The 19,120-nt window shown below is 46.8% G+C and overlaps 1 protein-coding gene across 2 annotated transcripts in view; it reads left to right on the forward strand.

The window, feature by feature from the left end:
- Positions 1 to 19,120, forward strand: part of LOC8029740 (protein phosphatase 1 regulatory subunit 21) — an 87,749-nt gene that overhangs the window by 51,652 nt on the left and 16,977 nt on the right. The window contains exons 14-18 of one of the 2 annotated variants that reach the window (XM_029985463.4): positions 5,885 to 6,058; positions 8,499 to 8,594; positions 9,715 to 9,753; positions 10,976 to 11,038; positions 12,706 to 12,846. In XM_029985463.4, coding sequence (XP_029841323.1) covers positions 5,885 to 6,058; positions 8,499 to 8,594; positions 9,715 to 9,753; positions 10,976 to 11,038; positions 12,706 to 12,846 — 513 coding nt within the window. The remainder of the gene's footprint in view (positions 1 to 5,884; positions 6,059 to 8,498; positions 8,595 to 9,714; positions 9,754 to 10,975; positions 11,039 to 12,705; positions 12,847 to 19,120) is intronic. The other variant, XM_042287200.1, reaches the window with a different exon arrangement.

Consider the following 19,120-nt stretch of genomic DNA (forward strand, 5'->3'; position numbering starts at 1 on the left):
GGGTTGGCATGTCGGGAGTATTTAAGACAGTGAACTGGCGCTGTGAAATGTACGATTGCAGAAGTCGCCCTGGGCGAAGTGTGGATAGGTAACCCCAGCTGACATTTGGGGCATTAAAATCACCGCCCAGGAGTACCTCGTAATTAGGTGTCAACTCTGCAGCAAAGTCAAAAAGTGATTTGAATAGGCGGTGCTCTGTGGGGGGATTATATAGGTTGAGGAAGCATATAGGTCTGTGTTTAGGGAAGGGATAGTAAGCACATGCCACTACATTTTGTCTGAGAGATGTAGGGATGATCAGTGGTTCATACAGGATATCCCGTCTTATGAATGTGGAAACTAAAGGGGCCTCGTTTGGATGGCCATGCAAAGCTCGGTATCCTGGTATGTTAACTGCATAGCGTGTCTCCTGGAGTAGTAGAATATGGGGAAGAGAATCTAGGGTAAGGAGCCCTTGATGAAGGGGAGTGCGGTTTGTTTTGATGTTCCGGCAGTTCCACTGGATGACTTGGAACTGGGAATTTTCTACCATTATGAGGTCGTGACTGAGGAGGGGGCAGGAGGGTGTGCCCTTTGAAGGGAACAGGGGTGTTCAGTGGATTCAGGAGAAAGGGGTCTTTTAAGAGATTGGGATGTTGCTTCCATGGGTATGGGTGATGCGGAGAGCATACCGACAGCTTTTTCGAGGGATGCTACCGCCTTTGTTAGTTCTTCAATGCGGGATACGAGAGGGTTTACTGTGCCTAATATGTTGGACACTAGTGTTTCGATGTTGGCTATACGTTCTGTGAGTTGGGCGATTTGTTCTTCACACGGGGTTAGTCGTTCTTTTAACATTATGAGTTCATGCTCCATGTCTCGTTGGTAATTAGGAGATGAGGATGCAGTCATGAATCGGCCCGGGCAGTCGTCACTCATTTCACCAGTGACCACATGGACAACCGAACCATTACGGACTTAGTCCAGTTCTGCCTTTGTTGGAGCGCTGCTGCGCAGTCTGGCCTCCTCCTCTCCTTATCAAGCGACTGGAGAGTGTGCAGTTCCGTGCACTGCGTAAGGTCTGTGGCTGGACCTTAGGAGGACGGGCCAGCCCGAGCCTCTTTGAGGCAGGACAGTTCGGCACAGCTGCTACCGCTAACCGCTACTAGGGGCACCCTCTTCATCCCGCTGGCTGCTCGTAGTCCCCTGCCAGCATCACGAGAGGAGTCCCAGGAACTTTGCAGTATCTTTGCTAGGTCTTTGGACTTTCTTTCGCCCATCATTAATCACCCTCATCATTTCAGTGTTCTTGTCTTATCTTAATGTACACGGCGGCAGGCTAGCAGGCGCATTTGCATAAGGGTTTTTAATCCTCTGGTTTGCCTGGCACGCCGCTGTGTACACACCCACTCCTATGCAAATAAATTGCTTATCACTTACCTCGAATATTTTTGTAAAATTATACTTTTCGAGACACGGTACTATGCAAAGTGGCTCCCTGGCCCCGCACCCTGGGGTCACTCTTTACGAATGGCCTTAACTGACGTTTTTATTAATAGGAATTGGAACTTTCTTATTAATTAATTATTAAAAATTTCTAACTTTGAGTGTTCTCCAAAAAGTGCAAAGTTGAACGACGTAGATTTGCCTTTCTGGAACAACAAAAGAGCCAACCGAGACGGAAGTCCCCTAAACCAAACCTTCCGCATGCTGTCAACGGGTGTTATTAGGTACATGATAAAACATGGCGATACGTGTAAAAATAAAATCTACAGCTCTGTTGGGAGAGGAAGGGAGCAAATCAAACCTGAAACCTGCTTATGAGTGCGCCAGAATGTACTCAAGCATGGCACTCAAATGTAATTCTGTTTACAAGCATTGTTTTGGGTGGCATGGCTAAAGGCGGATTTAACACCAAATGTTACCATAACTGTGTCTAGAGTACGGGACATGCGCATTGGGGAAATGTGGCTGCAACCGAGGTACTGGACGAGATTGTTTTACTACAATTTTTTTTTCTGAATAGCCAGGTTACAAAATGACACATATTTTAGATGGCACTAGAGATACGTAAAGGTATTTTCCAAGCACTTTCTCTTAATGTTTTGTCTCTTCACTCAATGAAATTCGAGAAAGGAAGCTTGTGCAAATGCTGGGTAATGGCCGAGTTGTCCCTTGAAAGAACTGATGTGCATTATCGAGAAGAGTAGACTTCTTCTCATACCGTTGATGTCAGAAATGTTGCAGATGCATTGAAAAAGGATTTCAGAAAAGGGTCAACTGTCAGTAAATGGGACATTCTATAACTATAGAATGTCTTCGGTCCTGGAGATCACTTGAAAATCTGCCAAAGAAATCAGCACGTACACATAACGAGCTCAAAATATCAGAATAGGTTTATGTTAGTGGAGGATTTTACTTTTTGTGACATTTCAAGGCATAGATTTCTTCCTGCGAAAAATTACTCTCAAACTTGCCACAGGTAATGATGGACGACAATACAGATGACCGGGTTAGCGAGGATCACGCATGCAATGTCATCCCCCAATAGTTGCAGTGAGCAAGTATCGTCTGCTTTCAATTTAGTGCATTTTTGCTCGCTGCATCTCAAAATGTCTTCTGGGGAAGAAAACGGAATTTGCCGTTTGCTTGTTTTCCAGCCATTTTCGAGGCATGATGAAAGAACTCGTTATACTTCATGAATATAACAGCGCTTGTCTCTCTATCGTTTTACTTTTATTTTTTGTTTCCTATTGACCGAGTATAGGTTTTAGAGCTTCTTTATGCTTGTCCTGATGGGGTCTTAGAGGAATAATGAAATAAACAAGAACTTGTATATTTTGTCATCTTTTCTTCACTCTGTTGGCACCTGCCTGGCATTTAGGGTGCATCCAGAGGGGCACTTGTGCAACGAAGCTATCACACGGTGAAAACGGAGCACACAAAAGATGACCACGGAAAAATGTAGCGCACAGGCATCGTTGACTGGCAATGGAAGTCAAAGATTTCAGTCGTGCTGATGATGACAGTGTTCTTCAATATTTAGATTCGGCGAATGCTGACTTCCAAATAAATGATCCCGATGTATCGGTTCTTTGGCAAAGATTTAAGCTTATGTGCTCCTTTTGTTTAGACAACTTCATTCCTAATAAACAAAGGTCACCAAAACGAACCAATCCGTGGATTGATAGAAACATCATTCATCTCAAACATAGACTAAAAAGAATGAGAAAAAGTAAATGTAATCCCGAAAGGGTGCGTCAGTTACAGACTGAGCTAACCAGCAGGGTTGCACAGGCTAGAGAATGCTACTTTGTAAATGATTTGTCAGTTTTTCTGAGGGATGACCCTGAAAAATTTTGGAGATACCTGGCCAACAAGAATAATCCTGTTGAAAAAATTATGACAAATGACAGTCTTGTTTCAGATAAAAAAGATATTACTCAGCATTTTAACTCTTATTTTCAGTCAGTTTTCAGAGAAAAAGACGAGTATGAATGTCGCGGTTCTTTGTCACCCATGAATGCTCGTGTTATTTCCTATTAAGGTGTTTTGTTAATGATGTTAAACCTAAAAACAAAGTCTGGCGTAGGCCCCAATAAGATTCCAAATATTTTACTTCAACGGTACGCAGAGTCACTGGCACGTTTTTTGACAATAATATTTCAAACTTCGTTTATCACCAGTGTGCTTCCGAATGACTGGCTCTTAGCACGTGTCGTCCCTGTATTCAAGAAAGGAGACCAAGTATCGCTAGCAAACTATCGTCCCATTTCTCTCACATGCACATGTTACAAACTCATGGAGCATATTATTTCAAACTTCATTTCTTCCTTCTTGGAGGGTCACAACATTTTATCTCCCTTCCAACATGGTTTCAGAAAGGGGTTTTCCACCACAACTCAGCTTTTAACCACGGTCCACGACTTTGCCACTAGTCTCGATAAATCTGGTCAGGTAGACGTAATTTTCTTGGATTTCAGTAAATCCTTCGACAGGGTCCCTCATGGAAAATTAGTATTTAAATTAGAAAGTATTGGTCTTCCGATTCCTTTTGTTAAATGGATTAAATCATACCTACAAGGGCGTAAACAGTTTGTTGATATTGGTGGGGAATTTTCAGATGAGTTGCGTGTATCTTCGGGTGTACCCCAGGGCAGCGTTCTGGGGCCCTTGTTAGTAATACAGTCGAATCTCGTTAATTCAAACCCGAGGGGGACCGAAAATTTGTTTGAATAAAGCAGAGTTTGAATTACCGGGAGTTCCCTCCCATAGAGGCGCATAAAATGGGACCTGCATGTTAGTTTGAATTATCGGGAAGTTTGAATTAAGAGAGTTTGAATTAGTGAGATTCGACTGTAATATACATTAATGATATTGTATCAGTCATCGATGAAAGTGTAAGCATTAGACTTTTTGCGGATGATTGTGTTCTATTCAAGTATATAACAAGCTCATCCGACCAGTGTGCATTAAACTCTTCACTTTCAAAAATTGCAGATTGGTGTGCCGAGTGGCAAATGAAATTAAATTCAGAAAAAACTGTTTTATTACGGGTTACCAACAAAAAATTCCACTTGATTTTATTTACAATATCCGTAGCTCCCCTGTGCGCGAAGTTTCAGAGTATAAGTATCTTGGACTGACGATTTCTAAGACTCTATCATGGTATACACACATCGATAACACCTGCTCATCCGCATTCCGTAAACTTGGTTTCCTTAGGCGCAAACTAATGAAAACACCATCTAGTGTCAGACTTTTAGCTTATAACACTTTTGTGCGATCGAAACTTGAATACGCCAGCCTTGTCTGGGATGCCTTCACAAAAAAGAACATTTCGAAGCTGTAAATGGTTCAAAGGCGCGCGGTTAGATTCATTTATGGAAAATTTAAAAGATTAGACTCTCCATCTCACCTTATGAAAACGAATGGCATAGCTACACTTGAGCTGCGTAGGAAGCTCTCCAGACTAAAATTTTTATTTCATATGGTACAAAACAATGTACGGCTTGGCACACATAATCACCTCATCCCGTTAATGACACGACTTACGAGGCACCATAATCAATATTCATTAACACCCATCTTTGCACGCACTAATCGTTTCAAATTTTCGTTCTTTCCCCGCACCATCTCGGAATGGAACTCTCTTCCTTCTAGCGTTTTTGAGGCTGCCGATTTTTGTGATGCCATTGATAGTTATTTTTCTTAGATGTGATTACTTTTTCTGTAAGAAACCTTGCATGTTAGTATTTTGCACGTCACTCTCTTGTATTGTATTTATTGATATATGCCTCGAATATGTATATCAATGTGTTTTATTTTTGGTTTCGAAGGTGCTTATTTGTATTTTACTTGTTGTTCTTTCCACTCCTGCTTGGGCCAGTCTTTGGCCTGCAGTATGTTCTAAATAAAATAAAAATAAAAAGTACCTAGGTATTGTCAAGCTCCCTAAACTCCATTAATATTCCCCCCTCGTGTGACAAGTGAGTACTAATGCCTCCCTTCTACATATCATTGCGTCTAGATCACCAACACAAGATAGGCCTACGATCGTATACAACTTTTCACTGTTCATTCATACCCCGAACCATGCTTTCGTGGAACCACCTCGCAGCATCTGTGGTAACCTTATCTGATGGTGCCACCTTTAAAACTGCAATGTCAGCATTTTAATAGATTATTAACAACTAATTATTTGCACTCTTAGAATTAGTTGTTTCTGTTTGATATACCTTTAATCCACTTCCCTCTGCAATGCCCTTGCAGCCCTCCGGGTATTTGAAATAAATGAATAAATAAACTCGATGTCTGTCAAAATGGAGCGAGGATGGCGAGTCAGAGATTTCTGATTGGCCTGTGGCTCTAAGCAGGTTCCTCCCATCTTTTTTGGGCCTCGCAGATTTCCAAAGCTCTGGAGACGCACTCGCACCTGATCCTCGGGGACCAGGCGTACCAGCGTCGGGGGCTGAGGAGCACTTCCTCGCAGCCACAGCCACTATGCAGGTCACACCTGGGCCCCCTGGTGGGGCGGCTGCGCCAGAGGGGGGCGTCCTACCTGAGGTCCTGCCTGCCTGTAAGCACCCCCCCACGCACAACCCATCTCTCTCTTTCTGTGTTGACACTGCCTAGATTCCACCAGAGCAACTCTATGGCCAACTCTTCCTAGAAAAGAAAGGCTAAGTGCTTATAAAACGGCAATGACACAGGCGAGCTGGTGTGGATTTGCCAGTTCCTTAAATTCCCGAAACTGGGTGGAGAATGAGAAGAATCCAAAGTGGAAGAGAAAGGAATGGTGCGGCAGCAGGCAACACTTCAAAAAAATATTCTGTCATTCCGTTTCTTTTTCTTCCACTTTGGATTTTTCTCATTCTCCACCCAGTCTCAGGTGGTTTGAGAAAATGGTAAATCCTAAGTGCTCAGTTATTCTACATCAAGAAAAGACGCCACCCATAGGGTGCAAAACGCGAGTTTCAGCCGAATCCTGATGCAGCAGTCGTGTCTAATCTGTGCCCTGGAATTAATGAGCGCGCTCGAGTGCGCCTCGGGCATTTTCTGCGCCTCTGCTTTTCTGTCCCACTTTAATCATTTATTCCAGCGTACACATCATCGCAATCAATGGCACAATCGCTCGTAAAATGCCCGCTTGGTGCCACTAGTTGTCTCGTTGCCCTAGTGACTCTCGAAACGAAAATGAAGATTATACTGTTTGTGCTTCTGGTGCCTTGTGTCTAATACCTCTGCCTGGTGTGGTTGCTTTGACAGGTAAAGCTGCTGTTATACTAATTAGTTGTGTCTCACCTATGCAGGGAGTGTTGTCTTCTCCCTAATCTCATCCATAGTTCCTGCGTAAATTCTTAAAGGGTTCCTGAAAAGAAAAAAAACAAGTTTTTTTTAAACAATCTGCTTGAGAGACGCATGTTAAAAAGTTAATTTTACGCGAAAAAAAATTGTTTAGAGCAAGATTGACGGTGCGAGACGTGATTTAGTCCATGTCACCTCCTTTCCACTTGTTTTCTCTCGGCGTTTCGGGCGCGTGGAGGAGAGCTGGATCGGCTCCGCCTTCACGTTGAGGTGGAAACAGAGAGTGATATTCCGTGACATCATGGATTCGCAGAGAACTTAAAATAAATCTTGCACCGTCAATATTGTTCTAAATAAAAATAAATTTTTCCCCATAAACTTAATTTTTTGGCAAACGTGTTCCAACTAGGCTATTAAAAAAAAAAAAAAAATTGTATTAAGCTGTCTTGAGTGTCTTTCTTTATTTTTTTTCTAAAGCATCCTTTATCTTTTTACAGAAAAATTGTGTAACTGGCAAATGTCATGCCAAGCTTAAAGCACCGTCTACATTCCCCAAAGCTAAATCCTTTGTTTGCTGTCACTTCAACGCTTTCAAAGAGTTCCTTTTTGAATTCTTCCCACTAGCTTCGACTCTCTTTGTGTTCTGTTTGGACTCCATGTAAAACAGGCGTGGCAATGTCACACGCTTGCTTCGCAACCACTTTGGGCGGAAGCATAGCTTTTTTTTAGCTGCCGTCTGAATTTGACCAAGCCCATTGAAATCGATTGAAACTCGTTAACACTATTACATCTGCCTTTGGGAGCTGCGAAAAGTGGGACATTTAATTTGCTCGAAGGGGCTTTATAGCATGGATTCTCAAACTGGGTTTCTAGGAGCCCAGGGGTTCCTCGTAGCACCCCTCACGGGTGCTCCGAGGTCTCAAATTTTCTTTGCTGTTCTTGCACCCCAAGTAAAATGCTTTTCACTTCAAGCATATTCTTTTTTTTCTTTTTTTTTTTCAATTGAGCTTTTCTAATTCAAAGAATACAGCAGCTCTCACATATGGGCCATAGCAAGTATAGAAATATAAAAACATTGTACTTTGTTTTTGTGTCAAATAAGGGAAAGGACCAGGGAGTTAGATAGAAGAAAGGGGATGAAGTTTTATATGCTGTTGTTTATATATACTCTGTGAAGGCACGATGGCACTGCCAATGGTGCCGCAGATTGCCAGAGCACTAGCCAGCACTGTTACAATTTTAGCATGCCACATGACAAATACCAATGCTATATCGCACCATAAGTAATGGTCTCTACAAAGCCATCGAGTGATGGAAGGGTCCCAATTTTGTTTTACTCTTCCTTTCGGGCAATGGACAATTTAAGTCGTTAATTGCCCCGGGAAAAAAAGAACATTTGAAATCGTCATGGCATTGTTTTAATGCCACAATACTATTTAATGGGTGGCTCGGGTCTGCTAAAATAATTTAGCAGACCCGAGCCACCCATTTCTGCACGACGTGCGTGCCAAACTCCCAGCGTCGACATTATTGCTTGCAAGGCTTGTAGTCCTCTCGGCTGCTTTACTGCATCACTGCCGAGACCAGGAGGGGTTTTTCACCTATCGGTCGAGGGAAACTGGTGTTCCTCGAGATTAAAAGGTTTCAGAACCCCTGCTTTATGGTACCAGCTGGATCTCGTGACCCCACTCGGCACGCCGTGTCATCTGCAGGTTCAACCGCCCGACTCGGTGCCATACAAGGTGGCCATAGAGAACTCTGGAGCTCTTCGGAGCCACGTCGAAAACCAGGAGTCCTTTACTCAGCAGGTTGGTTTCTCGCGCCAAATGTCTGAAGTGACTGCATGAATTCTGGGGTTTGCATTCCTTCGAGGGTACCTTTCTGGATAAATTTTTTGTAGGATGACGGAAATTGAATGTCTTTTTTATTGAAATTGCCGCATTACACTTCACAAGAACCGCGTGACCACTGATGAAAGACTGGAGTTGCACCAGTGCTACGCTTCGTAGGTTGCCCTGCCAGTGAACGACGTAGTTTAGTTTTGGCTTTGCCGATGATATGGTAATATATTCCATGAGTTTGAGTCATAAAAGTGTGCGAACATCCATACGTTTTACTGCGAATCGAATATGAATATTATAATTTGGCCGCAAATTGAATTTGAATATTTTACAATGCAAATATTTTACTGATACTGTAGTGTGAATTGAACATGAATGCTTCAAGAAATCATGGCTGGAGATCTTTTCTAGAAAGCATGCCTGGGAAAAATAACTGTTTTATTGCATGAGAAAGATCTTGCATACTATGCACATATTGAAAACATTTTATATGTTAAGAGAAAAAAAAAAGACCCTGATAAGACGAGTTGGATAAAACATAACATACCATGTCAAACAAAGCAATATCTACTTTACCTACTTAAATATAAATTAAGATTTTTTTTTCTGCACTGTTTTTTAAAGCTGGGGTTGTACTATAATTATAACCAAACAAGGTTGACCTGGAAGAGTCGGCAAACGTTTTGAGACCATCTAGGTGTCCGAGATGCTCCAACACACAGGCGGCGTCTGCTAGCACGCCGATGCAAAGCAGCGAAGCTGGGTGCCAGAGCACCGTTTCTAAGCAATGAGTCTTTACGTGAGAAACCATAGACTTCTGAAGGCATCATTTTTCATTTTCAAATATTTGAAAACTCAAATGTTTTGAACAGTAAAAGTGTTGTACCATGAATTGACTTCAATGGCAAACACTATTCACGAGCCATTTTAAGTTTCAAATAGAATTCACACACCTCTAGTACTGGAGTCTCTATTCTTCCAGCCACTGTGCAGTATGGAAAGATGCCATGCTTAGAAACCATGCTTTCTAGAGAATGTATTGCATTTTAAACTGGTCTAAATGTTGTTTTCTGCTTTATTTGTTTAGCTGGAGAGCTGTACAGCCAAGGTCAGGAAGCTAGAAGAGGCAAGTATGTCTTTTTTACATGTAGGCATACTATGGCTTGTGAGCCACATGCAGCTGTTCTCAAGTTAAAGTGCAATTTGCAGCTCCCTGGTAAACCCCCTCCCCTCCTTCAGCAAGGGCTGAAGGAAACAGAATAAAGGACAACTTGGACCTTGGCTGCCTTGTTCCACCATGCAAACTGCTGCCTTCACGGGTCAAAGTGCAATTTGCACATCCCTGGTATTGCATATGTTTGCATATGTCCGTCAGGCCACCCATGCTATACAGGATGTTTTGCGGAATGCTAGACAAACGTTTTCTGGGAATAAAAGGTTAAAAGGCTCGAACGAACAGGACGAAAAAAGACGCGTACGAAACGGACACTATATGAACCAACTAGCCCCAACCAAAGTTCTATTGCATCACATTTTTTCTAAGAAAACTGTGTCGCGCAAAAGTAAGATCAATGCCTAGTCACTGCCATGGGGCCTGAGGGGTACGTCAAATAATTAAGCACGTAATTAGTTTCGATTATCCAACTTTTATTTGTAGAGGTAGAAGAATGCTGGAAATATAACCTTCTCTTGGAACCATTGAAAACCACTATGTAAACAAGTCACACATTTTTGTAAAACCGGAGACGACGGACGACGAAAAAGGGGACAACACACAAAACGTCTCAAAAACCTTTTTCGTTGTTCGTTGTCTCCGGTTTTTAAAAAATGTGTAACATCAACCAGCTCGCCTGCCTACTCACTCTATCTTCAAACAAGTCACGTTTAGAAGTGTGCAGTGTTTTACAGCGACCAGGACAACCACTCAGTTTTACTGGCCTGCTGCCATGATTTCAATGTTTTATTGGCTCTGTTGGCAGAGAGATGCATCTTGTCTGATGCACCTCTGATGTTTTGGTCTCCCATTGTCTGTTGGTATAGAGATTCGGTCATAGGGAAACCGACACATTGACTGTGGCAGACAGTGTTTTCAGTCTATGGTCGCTGACAGGATTAGAATGGCAGAGAGATTCTTCAGTTGTCCCTCACCTCCAGGGCGAGCTTCCTATCCTTGGACGTGCACGCGCAGTCCGAGCATGGTGGAAGGCCCCGAGCGCATGCTGTAGGCCAGGCATCGGGAATAGATGCCTCGCCATTCTCACCCTGCCAGTGAAAAGAAACAAAAACACTGTGTTTCTACGATACAAATAGCGCCGGTGCCAACGCAGATTTTCTGCGCCTTTGTGCAGGAGAAGGAGCACTGGATGCTGGAGTGGCAGCTCATGCAGGCCAAATTCGAGAGGCAGACCAAGGTGCCCCCTCCCCCTCTTCTTGCTGGTGATTGAGGGAGCCTTAAAAAGTCAGAGTTGACTCCACTTGGGAAACAGTAGTCGGTGGATTGATGGCTGGCTAAGACCTACTTCCAGACTTCCGCAGATTCATGTTTCTTGATCCATAATGTTTCTATAGTCGGTGACAATTTAAGAGTTCAGGGGAAGCTCCTCCCAGCTCTTTCCACTTTAGCGGAGCAAACGCTGCAGTGGAGGTCGAATCCTCCCTGGTGTCGCTGTTTCAAAGTGGAAAGAGGTGGGAGGAGCTTCCACTTCGTTTTTGACCTGTCACCGACTTCAGTTTCATTTTGTAAGATTAGACAACACCCGCAAAAATCTTTGCATCCACCACTTCTTATGTAGCGCTTCGATGTCCTTAAAAGTAAGAGAATGGAATACCTCGCCCGACCACATAATCACTGCTATGTCTATACCTTTACAGAGGTATTAAGGAAATGTTGGCAACATGTGTGGGGCTAATAGCACTGAATCGATAATGTGTTACTACTTTGTTTTCTTGTATTATGTGTAACTCTTTTGTTACTAGGTGTATGTAGCTACATTGTTCCTCAAATATGTTTGTTACTTTTAGAGTGCGGCTCTTAGGCACCCAATTTTGGGTTGGGCAGCATCAGCTTAAACTTGCGCGTTGCATTATAGGATGTTTCCCTGCTAAAGTTGGCGGGAAAATTTCCCCGCTAACTTTAGCAGGTTAAATTTCCCTGCTAAATTTAGCAGGAAAATTGACGTCACGTGACCTCAACAACAATTCAGTTTCCCCGCTAAATATAGCAGGAGGAGGAGGAGCATGCCCTTCCCTCCACACCTTCTCTCCCTCCTAAAGAGCTGCACTCTTTAGGAGGAGGAGGAGAGGGTATGGAGGGGCCCATCTTTTGTGTGATGCTCTATGCTAGACTCGTCGAGGGATTCATAAATGCATTAATAAAACACTACTACTAACATTATTGTAAGGATTTAATGTAACTTCATCACTGTCATCAAACGTAACTCTGACCATCATCACTATACTGGTCGAGAGAGTGCAAGTGCTTACTCTTATGCGCTGGCACTCAAAACAACGAAAATTTTGATTAAATCTTGCTCTTTGCCAGTCTGCTTCTCCACCTGACCTTTTTCACATTATTATTATTAATATTATTGTTACTATTTTTTTCTAAAACACATTCAAGTTATAAAACATATTCTGCGTTAATATACTCTAAACAACTTAATTTTCATGAGGACCTAAATTTTGCAAATATAGCAAATTAAAACGTACTGGAAGAACAGATCCCACAAATATATTACTCTATGGTAACTAATAGGCACGTTCAATTTACCCGCACCTCCTGCACCGGTGCAGAAAAGTGCAGGGTGGCGTACTTCCAGTCGTACCTCAATACACATACCAGAAGTGCACAGCCCTACACTTCTCTGCACCAGTGCAGGAGGAGCAAGTAACTCGAACGAGCCTATTACATAACAGACCTATCCCAATTGCAAAATCTTGTACCTGCGAAATACTCCTGAAGTTAACACCCTGCCAAATTCACAAAATATTGAATCCGCGAAAAAAAAGTTGTTCACACTACTCGAGCTCAATCCCAGCTGTTGTCGTGGAGCAACGTGTGCGGCTGCCTTTGCTTCAGGACCTGCTGCACGACGGGCCCATGATGCCCGGAGACTCCGGGGATGGCCAGCTTATTGCGTCGCACCTCAAGGCCCGCATCCGAGAGATGATTCGGCAGAACCAGCTGGCAGACAGCAAGGCCGTCTACTTCCACGCCGAGGTGGGAACCCGGGAACTCTTTGGCGAGCACGGCACTACCTTTTAAATGCATAGCATTTATAAGTTGAGCCCCAGAGATTTTGTGTGGGCACCATGTAGCCTCGACAATGCCACAGTGTCATGTGGTATCATGATGTCACCTGACACTGACTTCATGTAACTTCATAACGTCAGGTGACATCATAACGTCGCATGACGTCATAACACCATGTGAACTATGATGTTATGTGACGCTGAGCTAATTATATAATGTAACACAGACATCATGTTACATCATGACACCATGTAAACTATGATGTCACATGGCATCATGACACCCTCTGAACTGTCATGTGACACAGTGACTTCATGATGTCACATGACACTAAGACATCACATGACATATGATGCCATGTAAACAATGACATCACATGACACTGTGATGCCATGTGACTTCATGATGTCACATGACGCTGGGGCATCAGGTGACACTGTAGCGGTTTTATATGTTCACGTGACCCTCGTAACGTGCCGTTTGTTGTGACCGTGGGCGTCCGAGTGCGACCACATGGTCGCCAGGCAGAAGGAACACAACTACCCCGTGTGACAGCTCGTCAAAAAGTGCCTTTAATCGTAAATCAACAACCGGAAGAAGCTTCGCTTCCGGTAAGCCCGCAGCACGACACATGTGGTGCCATCTATTGCCAGATGTCCTCACTACATCTCCCCTTCCAGCTCGAGGGAGCTTTACCTCGTGCTTTCACAAGTTCAGTCTTTGAGGAGGCTTGACTTGCCGCCCCGAACAAGTGACGCGTATACCCGGTGGGGGAGACTGCCGTGTAGAACTGGGCACCACCGCTGAATCGCCTGTTGGTCTTTCGGCAACAGGAACTGGCCCGTCTGAAGTTGCAGGCTGGGTACAAACTAAGTCGCTTGGCTGGCTGGGAGTACTGGGCGTAAACGGCACCAAGTGGCGACGGTTGCGCTGGACAACACCCCTTGGCGTCTCGACCACGTAGGAGCGCGGCCGCTTGGCCGGGCTCAACACCCTAGCAGCACATGGTATATCTTGTACCCACACCTCTTCCCCTGCTTCCAGAGGGCGCAGTGACTGGGCGGCGTGACGCCTGTTGAAGTCCTTGCGTTGATGGCTCTTCACGCTCTGGTCCCTGCTCTTGACGAGCTTTGGCGACGGCCACTTCGGCATCAGCGATGCAGGTAACCCTGGCAGCCTGGTCCGGAGACGACGACCCATGAGCAGCTCCGAAGGGCTGTAGCCGGTCACTCCGGGTGTGTCCCGGTACACCAGTAACGCCATGTGCGGATCCTCTGCCTTCACGAAGAGCTCCTTCAGTGTTCGAACCATGCGCTCTGCCTCGCCATTCGCTTGCGGGTACCTCGGACTGCTCGTACGGTGGGCAAACCCATACAAGGCTGCAAAAGAGGCAAATTCCGTTGACGAAAACTGCGGACCGTTATCAGAGACCACAGTCTCCGGAATCCCAAAGCGAGCAAAGGAACTCTTCATAGCCGCGATGACGGAGCTTGATGTTGTGGTCGCAAGACTGACCACCTCGGGGAAACGGGAATAGTAGTCAACCATGACCACGTAGTTGCGTCCTTGCAGCTCAAAGAGGTCAACCCCAATACGTTGCCAGGGGCGATCGGGTGTAGGAGTCCCGAGAAGCGGCTCGCAGCGCTGAATTCTTGTTTGGGCACAACGTTCACACGTCCCCACCAGTTGCTCCAGCTCGCTGTTCAAGGTTGGCCACCACACTGAGTCGCGAGCCCTTGCCTTGCATCTTCCCACGCCTTGGTGGCCCTCGTGGAGTAATGTTAGCATCTCCTTCTGAAGAGTCTGAGGAACCACGATGCGACAGTCCTTCAGCAACAGGCCCTCGAAGGCTGTGATGTTGCCTCGCTCCTTCCAGAAAGCCCTAAGATGAACTGGAACGTTGGACACCTTCTTGGGCCACCCATCCTTGCAGAATCTGAGTAGGCCGGCACAGACTCCATCCTCTGCTTGGTGCTGGCGAAGGCGATCGAGGCGAGTGGATGCAAGACTTTCGATGTCCTTGAGCAGTGACCCAACGAAGAGCTCGACGGTGTCTACTTTGGTGTCGGCAGCCTGTACAGGAGCTCGGGAAAGGGTGTCTGCTGTCGCCAGGAGCTTCCCCGGTACATAGAGAACGTTGTATTGGTAGGCCATAAGCCGCATCCTCAGGCGCTGAATGCGAGGAGGCATAGTGTCCAGTTCCGCAGATCCCAACAGAGTGACGAGGGGTCGATGATCTGTTTCGACATCAAACCTGATGCCACGGACGAACTGGTCGAACCTTTCAACGGCCCATGTGACGGCCAGAGCCTCTTTCTCCGTCTGGCTATACCGGGTTTCCGTCGGTGTAAGAGATCGCGAAGCGTAGGCAACGGCACGACGCTCTCCCGATGGTTGGTCCTGTAGCAGAACGGCTCCCAGTCCATACGAACTTGCATCAGCCGACACTGTGGTATGGTACGAAGGGTCGTACTTGGCCATACAGACCTTGGAGCTCAACATGCCCTTAAGACGATCAAAGGCAGACTGCTGACTGGGCCCCCAACACCAGGCACTGTTCTTTTGGAGAAGAGCACGAATCGGCGTAGTCACGTCGGACAGGTGAGGAAGAAAACGGCCTATGTGATTAGCCATGCCGAGAAGTCTCCTGACACCACTGACGTCCGCTGGGGCCTCCAAGTTGACCAGAGCCTGGACCTTGTCTGGATCGGGGCTGATACCGTCTGCACTGACTGTGACTCCCAAGAACCTAACAGTGGACGCTGAAAAGACGCACTTGGCCCTGTTCAGTTCCACTCCGGCACTGCTGAGGCGACCCAATACTGTTGCAAGACGCCGGTCATGTTCCTCTTGGGTGCGTCCGAAAACCAAAATGTCGTCGATCATGTGGACGACTCCGTCGAGACCCTCCAGGATCCTCCCCATTTGACGTTGGAAATACTCCGGAGCGGAGCAAATTCCAAAAGGAAGGCGACAGAAGCAGTATCCGCCGAACGGGGTAATGAAGGTCGTGAGGAGCTGGCTTTCGGCAGATAGCTTGATCTGGTGAAAACTGGCTGTAGCGTCGAGCTTGGAAAAGATCCGTGCAGGACCCAGACGTCCCAGGATGTGCTCCACCGATGGGAGGACGTGACGCTCCCGCTGGACCACCTGGTTAAGGCGTGTGAGATCGACACAGATCCGGTAACCTCCAGAGGACTTGGGGACGACAACGATACCAGAACACCAGTCCGTCGGATCGTCGACTTTACGGATCACACCGTCAGCTTCTAGCTTATCCAGTTCTTCGCGGACAATGTTATGAAGGGGAATCGGAATGCGGCGAGGAACGCTGAGGGAGAACGGCTGTGCTCCTGGCTGGAGTCGAATCACATACTCGTCCTTCAGCTCACCCAACCCTTCAAAGATGTCTCTGTGAAGAGGGCTCTGCTGGTTGAGACTGGAGAGGGCGTCAACGAACTTCACCACACCCAGCTTCTGGATGGCAGGAAACCCCAAAAGAGGCGGGTCTTGCGACGGCAGGACGTAAACCCGCTCCACTACCGACTTGACTTTCCAAGTCAATATGGCTTGGAAGGTACCGAGAACTGTCAATGGGTGATTGCCCGGTCCAGTGAGTTGCCCTTCAGGCTCTTGGAGACTGCGAGGTGCTCTGGGAAAAGTGCTTGGCACCACCGTGACTTCGGCTCCGGAGTCCACTTTGAAGTCGACGTCGTACCCGTTGACGGCGACCTTGACAAACTTCGCTCGGCCCGCGGTCGAAACGGCATGTAGATGAACAGTGCTCAAACTTCGCTTCCGCTTCTCGCAGACATCTTCGAAGTGACCCAGGCGTCGACAGTAGTGACACTTGGCTTGTCTAGCCGGGCACTCGTTACGGGGGTGCGCTTGACGGCCGCAGAATCTGCAGTTTTTGCTGCCTTCTCTCGGCGACGACGCCGAGTCTCGCTTGGGAGACGTCTTGGGGGCCGGTTTCCTTCCTTTCTTCACACGTGCTTCATCCAGCTTGAGCTGCTCCGGTGCGACGGCAGCTGTCTCGTCCCGAAAAACGGTCGCCCGCGCCTTGACGGCGTCTTCGTGGATGCGTGCTTGTAGCCGGGCCTCGGCCATGGTGAGGGTCGGACAGCGGCAGAGCTTGTCAGAGAGTCTCGAGTCGAGAAGTCCTACGACGAAGCGGTCTCTAACGAGCCTGTCCTCGACCTCTGTGGACGGATAGTTGCACTTGCGGATGAGTGCTCGAAGGGCCGTGTAAAAACTGTCGACGGTTTCCCCTCGTTCCTGGACCCGCCGGTGAAAAAGCACGCTCTCGTACACTTCGTTCGGTGGATGTACAAAGTGCGCCTTGAACTTGTCTGTTACCGCAGCGAAGGACCGCCATTCCTCTGCGGTGAGGCCTAACGTCTCAAGAACACGCCGCGCCTCTTCGGATCCCATAGTGTACAGTAACGTCCGCACCTGAACTTCGTCCGACGCTTGGTAGAGGCCTGACGCAACGCTGAAGTCTTCGAATTGTAGAAACCATTGCGGCCACTTGTCGGGGTTTGCGAAGTCGAATTTGGGCGGTGGAACCAAGCTCGAGTGAGACGACGGGGGCGGTGGCGGCGGCAGCTTCCGTTGTTCTCTCCTGCAACATGACGAGGAACGCAGCGACGGTGACGAGAAGACGGAAAGCGTAGCAGCGTGCGACGCAGAGACGACGAGAGGCAGGGCTAGCTATGAGCATAGCAGCAGCGAGGACTTCAGACCGGGAGGCCGGCCACTTCTGACACCATGTTGTGACCGTGGGCGTCCGAGTGCGACCACATGGTCGCCAGGCAGAAGGAACACAACTACCCCGTGTGACAGCTCGTCAAAAAGTGCCTTTAATCGTAAATCAACAACCGGAAGAAGCTTCGCTTCCGGTAAGCCCGCAGCACGACACATGCGGTGCCATCTATTGCCAGATGTCCTCACTACACCGTTGATGGACGTCCTCAATAAACCCTCCAGAAGGAGGTGAGTGAAGATTCTCTACAAGTGCTATTCACTAGAATGCAGTTGGGGAATGCCAAGGATCCAGTCAATTTTTACAGCGGAGCTGTTAAGGGCTAGTTTCCCCAGGATCATGTCCCCCTCAAAGAAATGTTGACACAAAACTGTGGACAGCTGCCGCCATCTATGAGTGATGGCGGCAATCAGACAACCGGCTTGTCGGCGTTGCTCATAGATGGCGACAACCTTTCCAGCCTTTCCACTCTGGTTTTCACCAGAGTGGAAAGGCTGAATTTCTCTGGGCGTCGTTCTAGATGTCGTCCTCGAGGTCGTCCTAGAAGTTGTCCTTGAGGTCGTCCTAGACGTCGTCCTTGAGGTCGTCCTTGATGTCGCCTGAGAGGTTGTCTTTGAGGTCGTCCTAGAGGTCGTCCCAAAAGTCGTCCTTGAGGTCATCGTAGACGTTGTCTTTGAAATCGTCTTATAAGTCGTCCTAGACGTCGGCCTAAGCGTCGTCCTTGAGGTCGTCTAGGTGTCATCCTTGAGGTCGTCCTCTAGGCGTCGTCCTCGAGGTCGTCCAAGACATCTTCCTTGAGGTCGTCCTAGACGTTGTGCTATGGCCAATTCGTCTGGGCCCGCATCGCACCGGTGCAGTGCGGTTTGTGGTACATGGAAGGCTAGAGGGGAGAGGGGAGCTTCGTCCTCTCCTTGCCAGTCTTTTGTGCCCCAGACGAATAGGCCACTAGACGTCGTCCTTAGGTGTCGTCCTTGAGGTTGTCCAAGAAGTTGTCCTCGAGGTCGTCTGACCATAGTACAGCTTCATGGTCTCCCTTCTTCACCAGAGTGGAAAGACAAAGATTTTTAGTGGAAAGACGAAGTTTTTAACTCCTTTTATTTGAAGCGAGCAGAAAGGCCTTTCTGCAGCTTTTGGTTACAGAATGCTTTCTCTGTATCTCAGCGAACTCTACTATCGCTGCATATTTTATATTCAAAATTGGGAGGACAAGTCAGAGTTAACGTGGCTCGTAAAAGTTTATTTCTTTATCTTTTCATCAGTTTTAAATACAGTGGACTCCCATTAAACGAAACTCGCTTAAACGGAAAATTCGGATAAACGGAACTCTAAAGGTTGTTTCGGTTGGTTTCCTATGTATTTAATGATAAATTCTTCGGGTAATCGGAACCCCCCTTTTTGCTTACTTCGGTTAAACGGGACCGAAACCGAAACTACCCATGGCGACCGCGGACATCGGAAATAGCTACAGCAGTCTCA

The sequence above is a fragment of the Ixodes scapularis genome, unplaced genomic scaffold (genome assembly GCF_016920785.2).
Source record: "Ixodes scapularis isolate PalLabHiFi unplaced genomic scaffold, ASM1692078v2 PGA_scaffold10__122_contigs__length_95168666, whole genome shotgun sequence".
Classification (NCBI taxonomy): Eukaryota; Metazoa; Arthropoda; class Arachnida; order Ixodida; family Ixodidae; genus Ixodes; species Ixodes scapularis.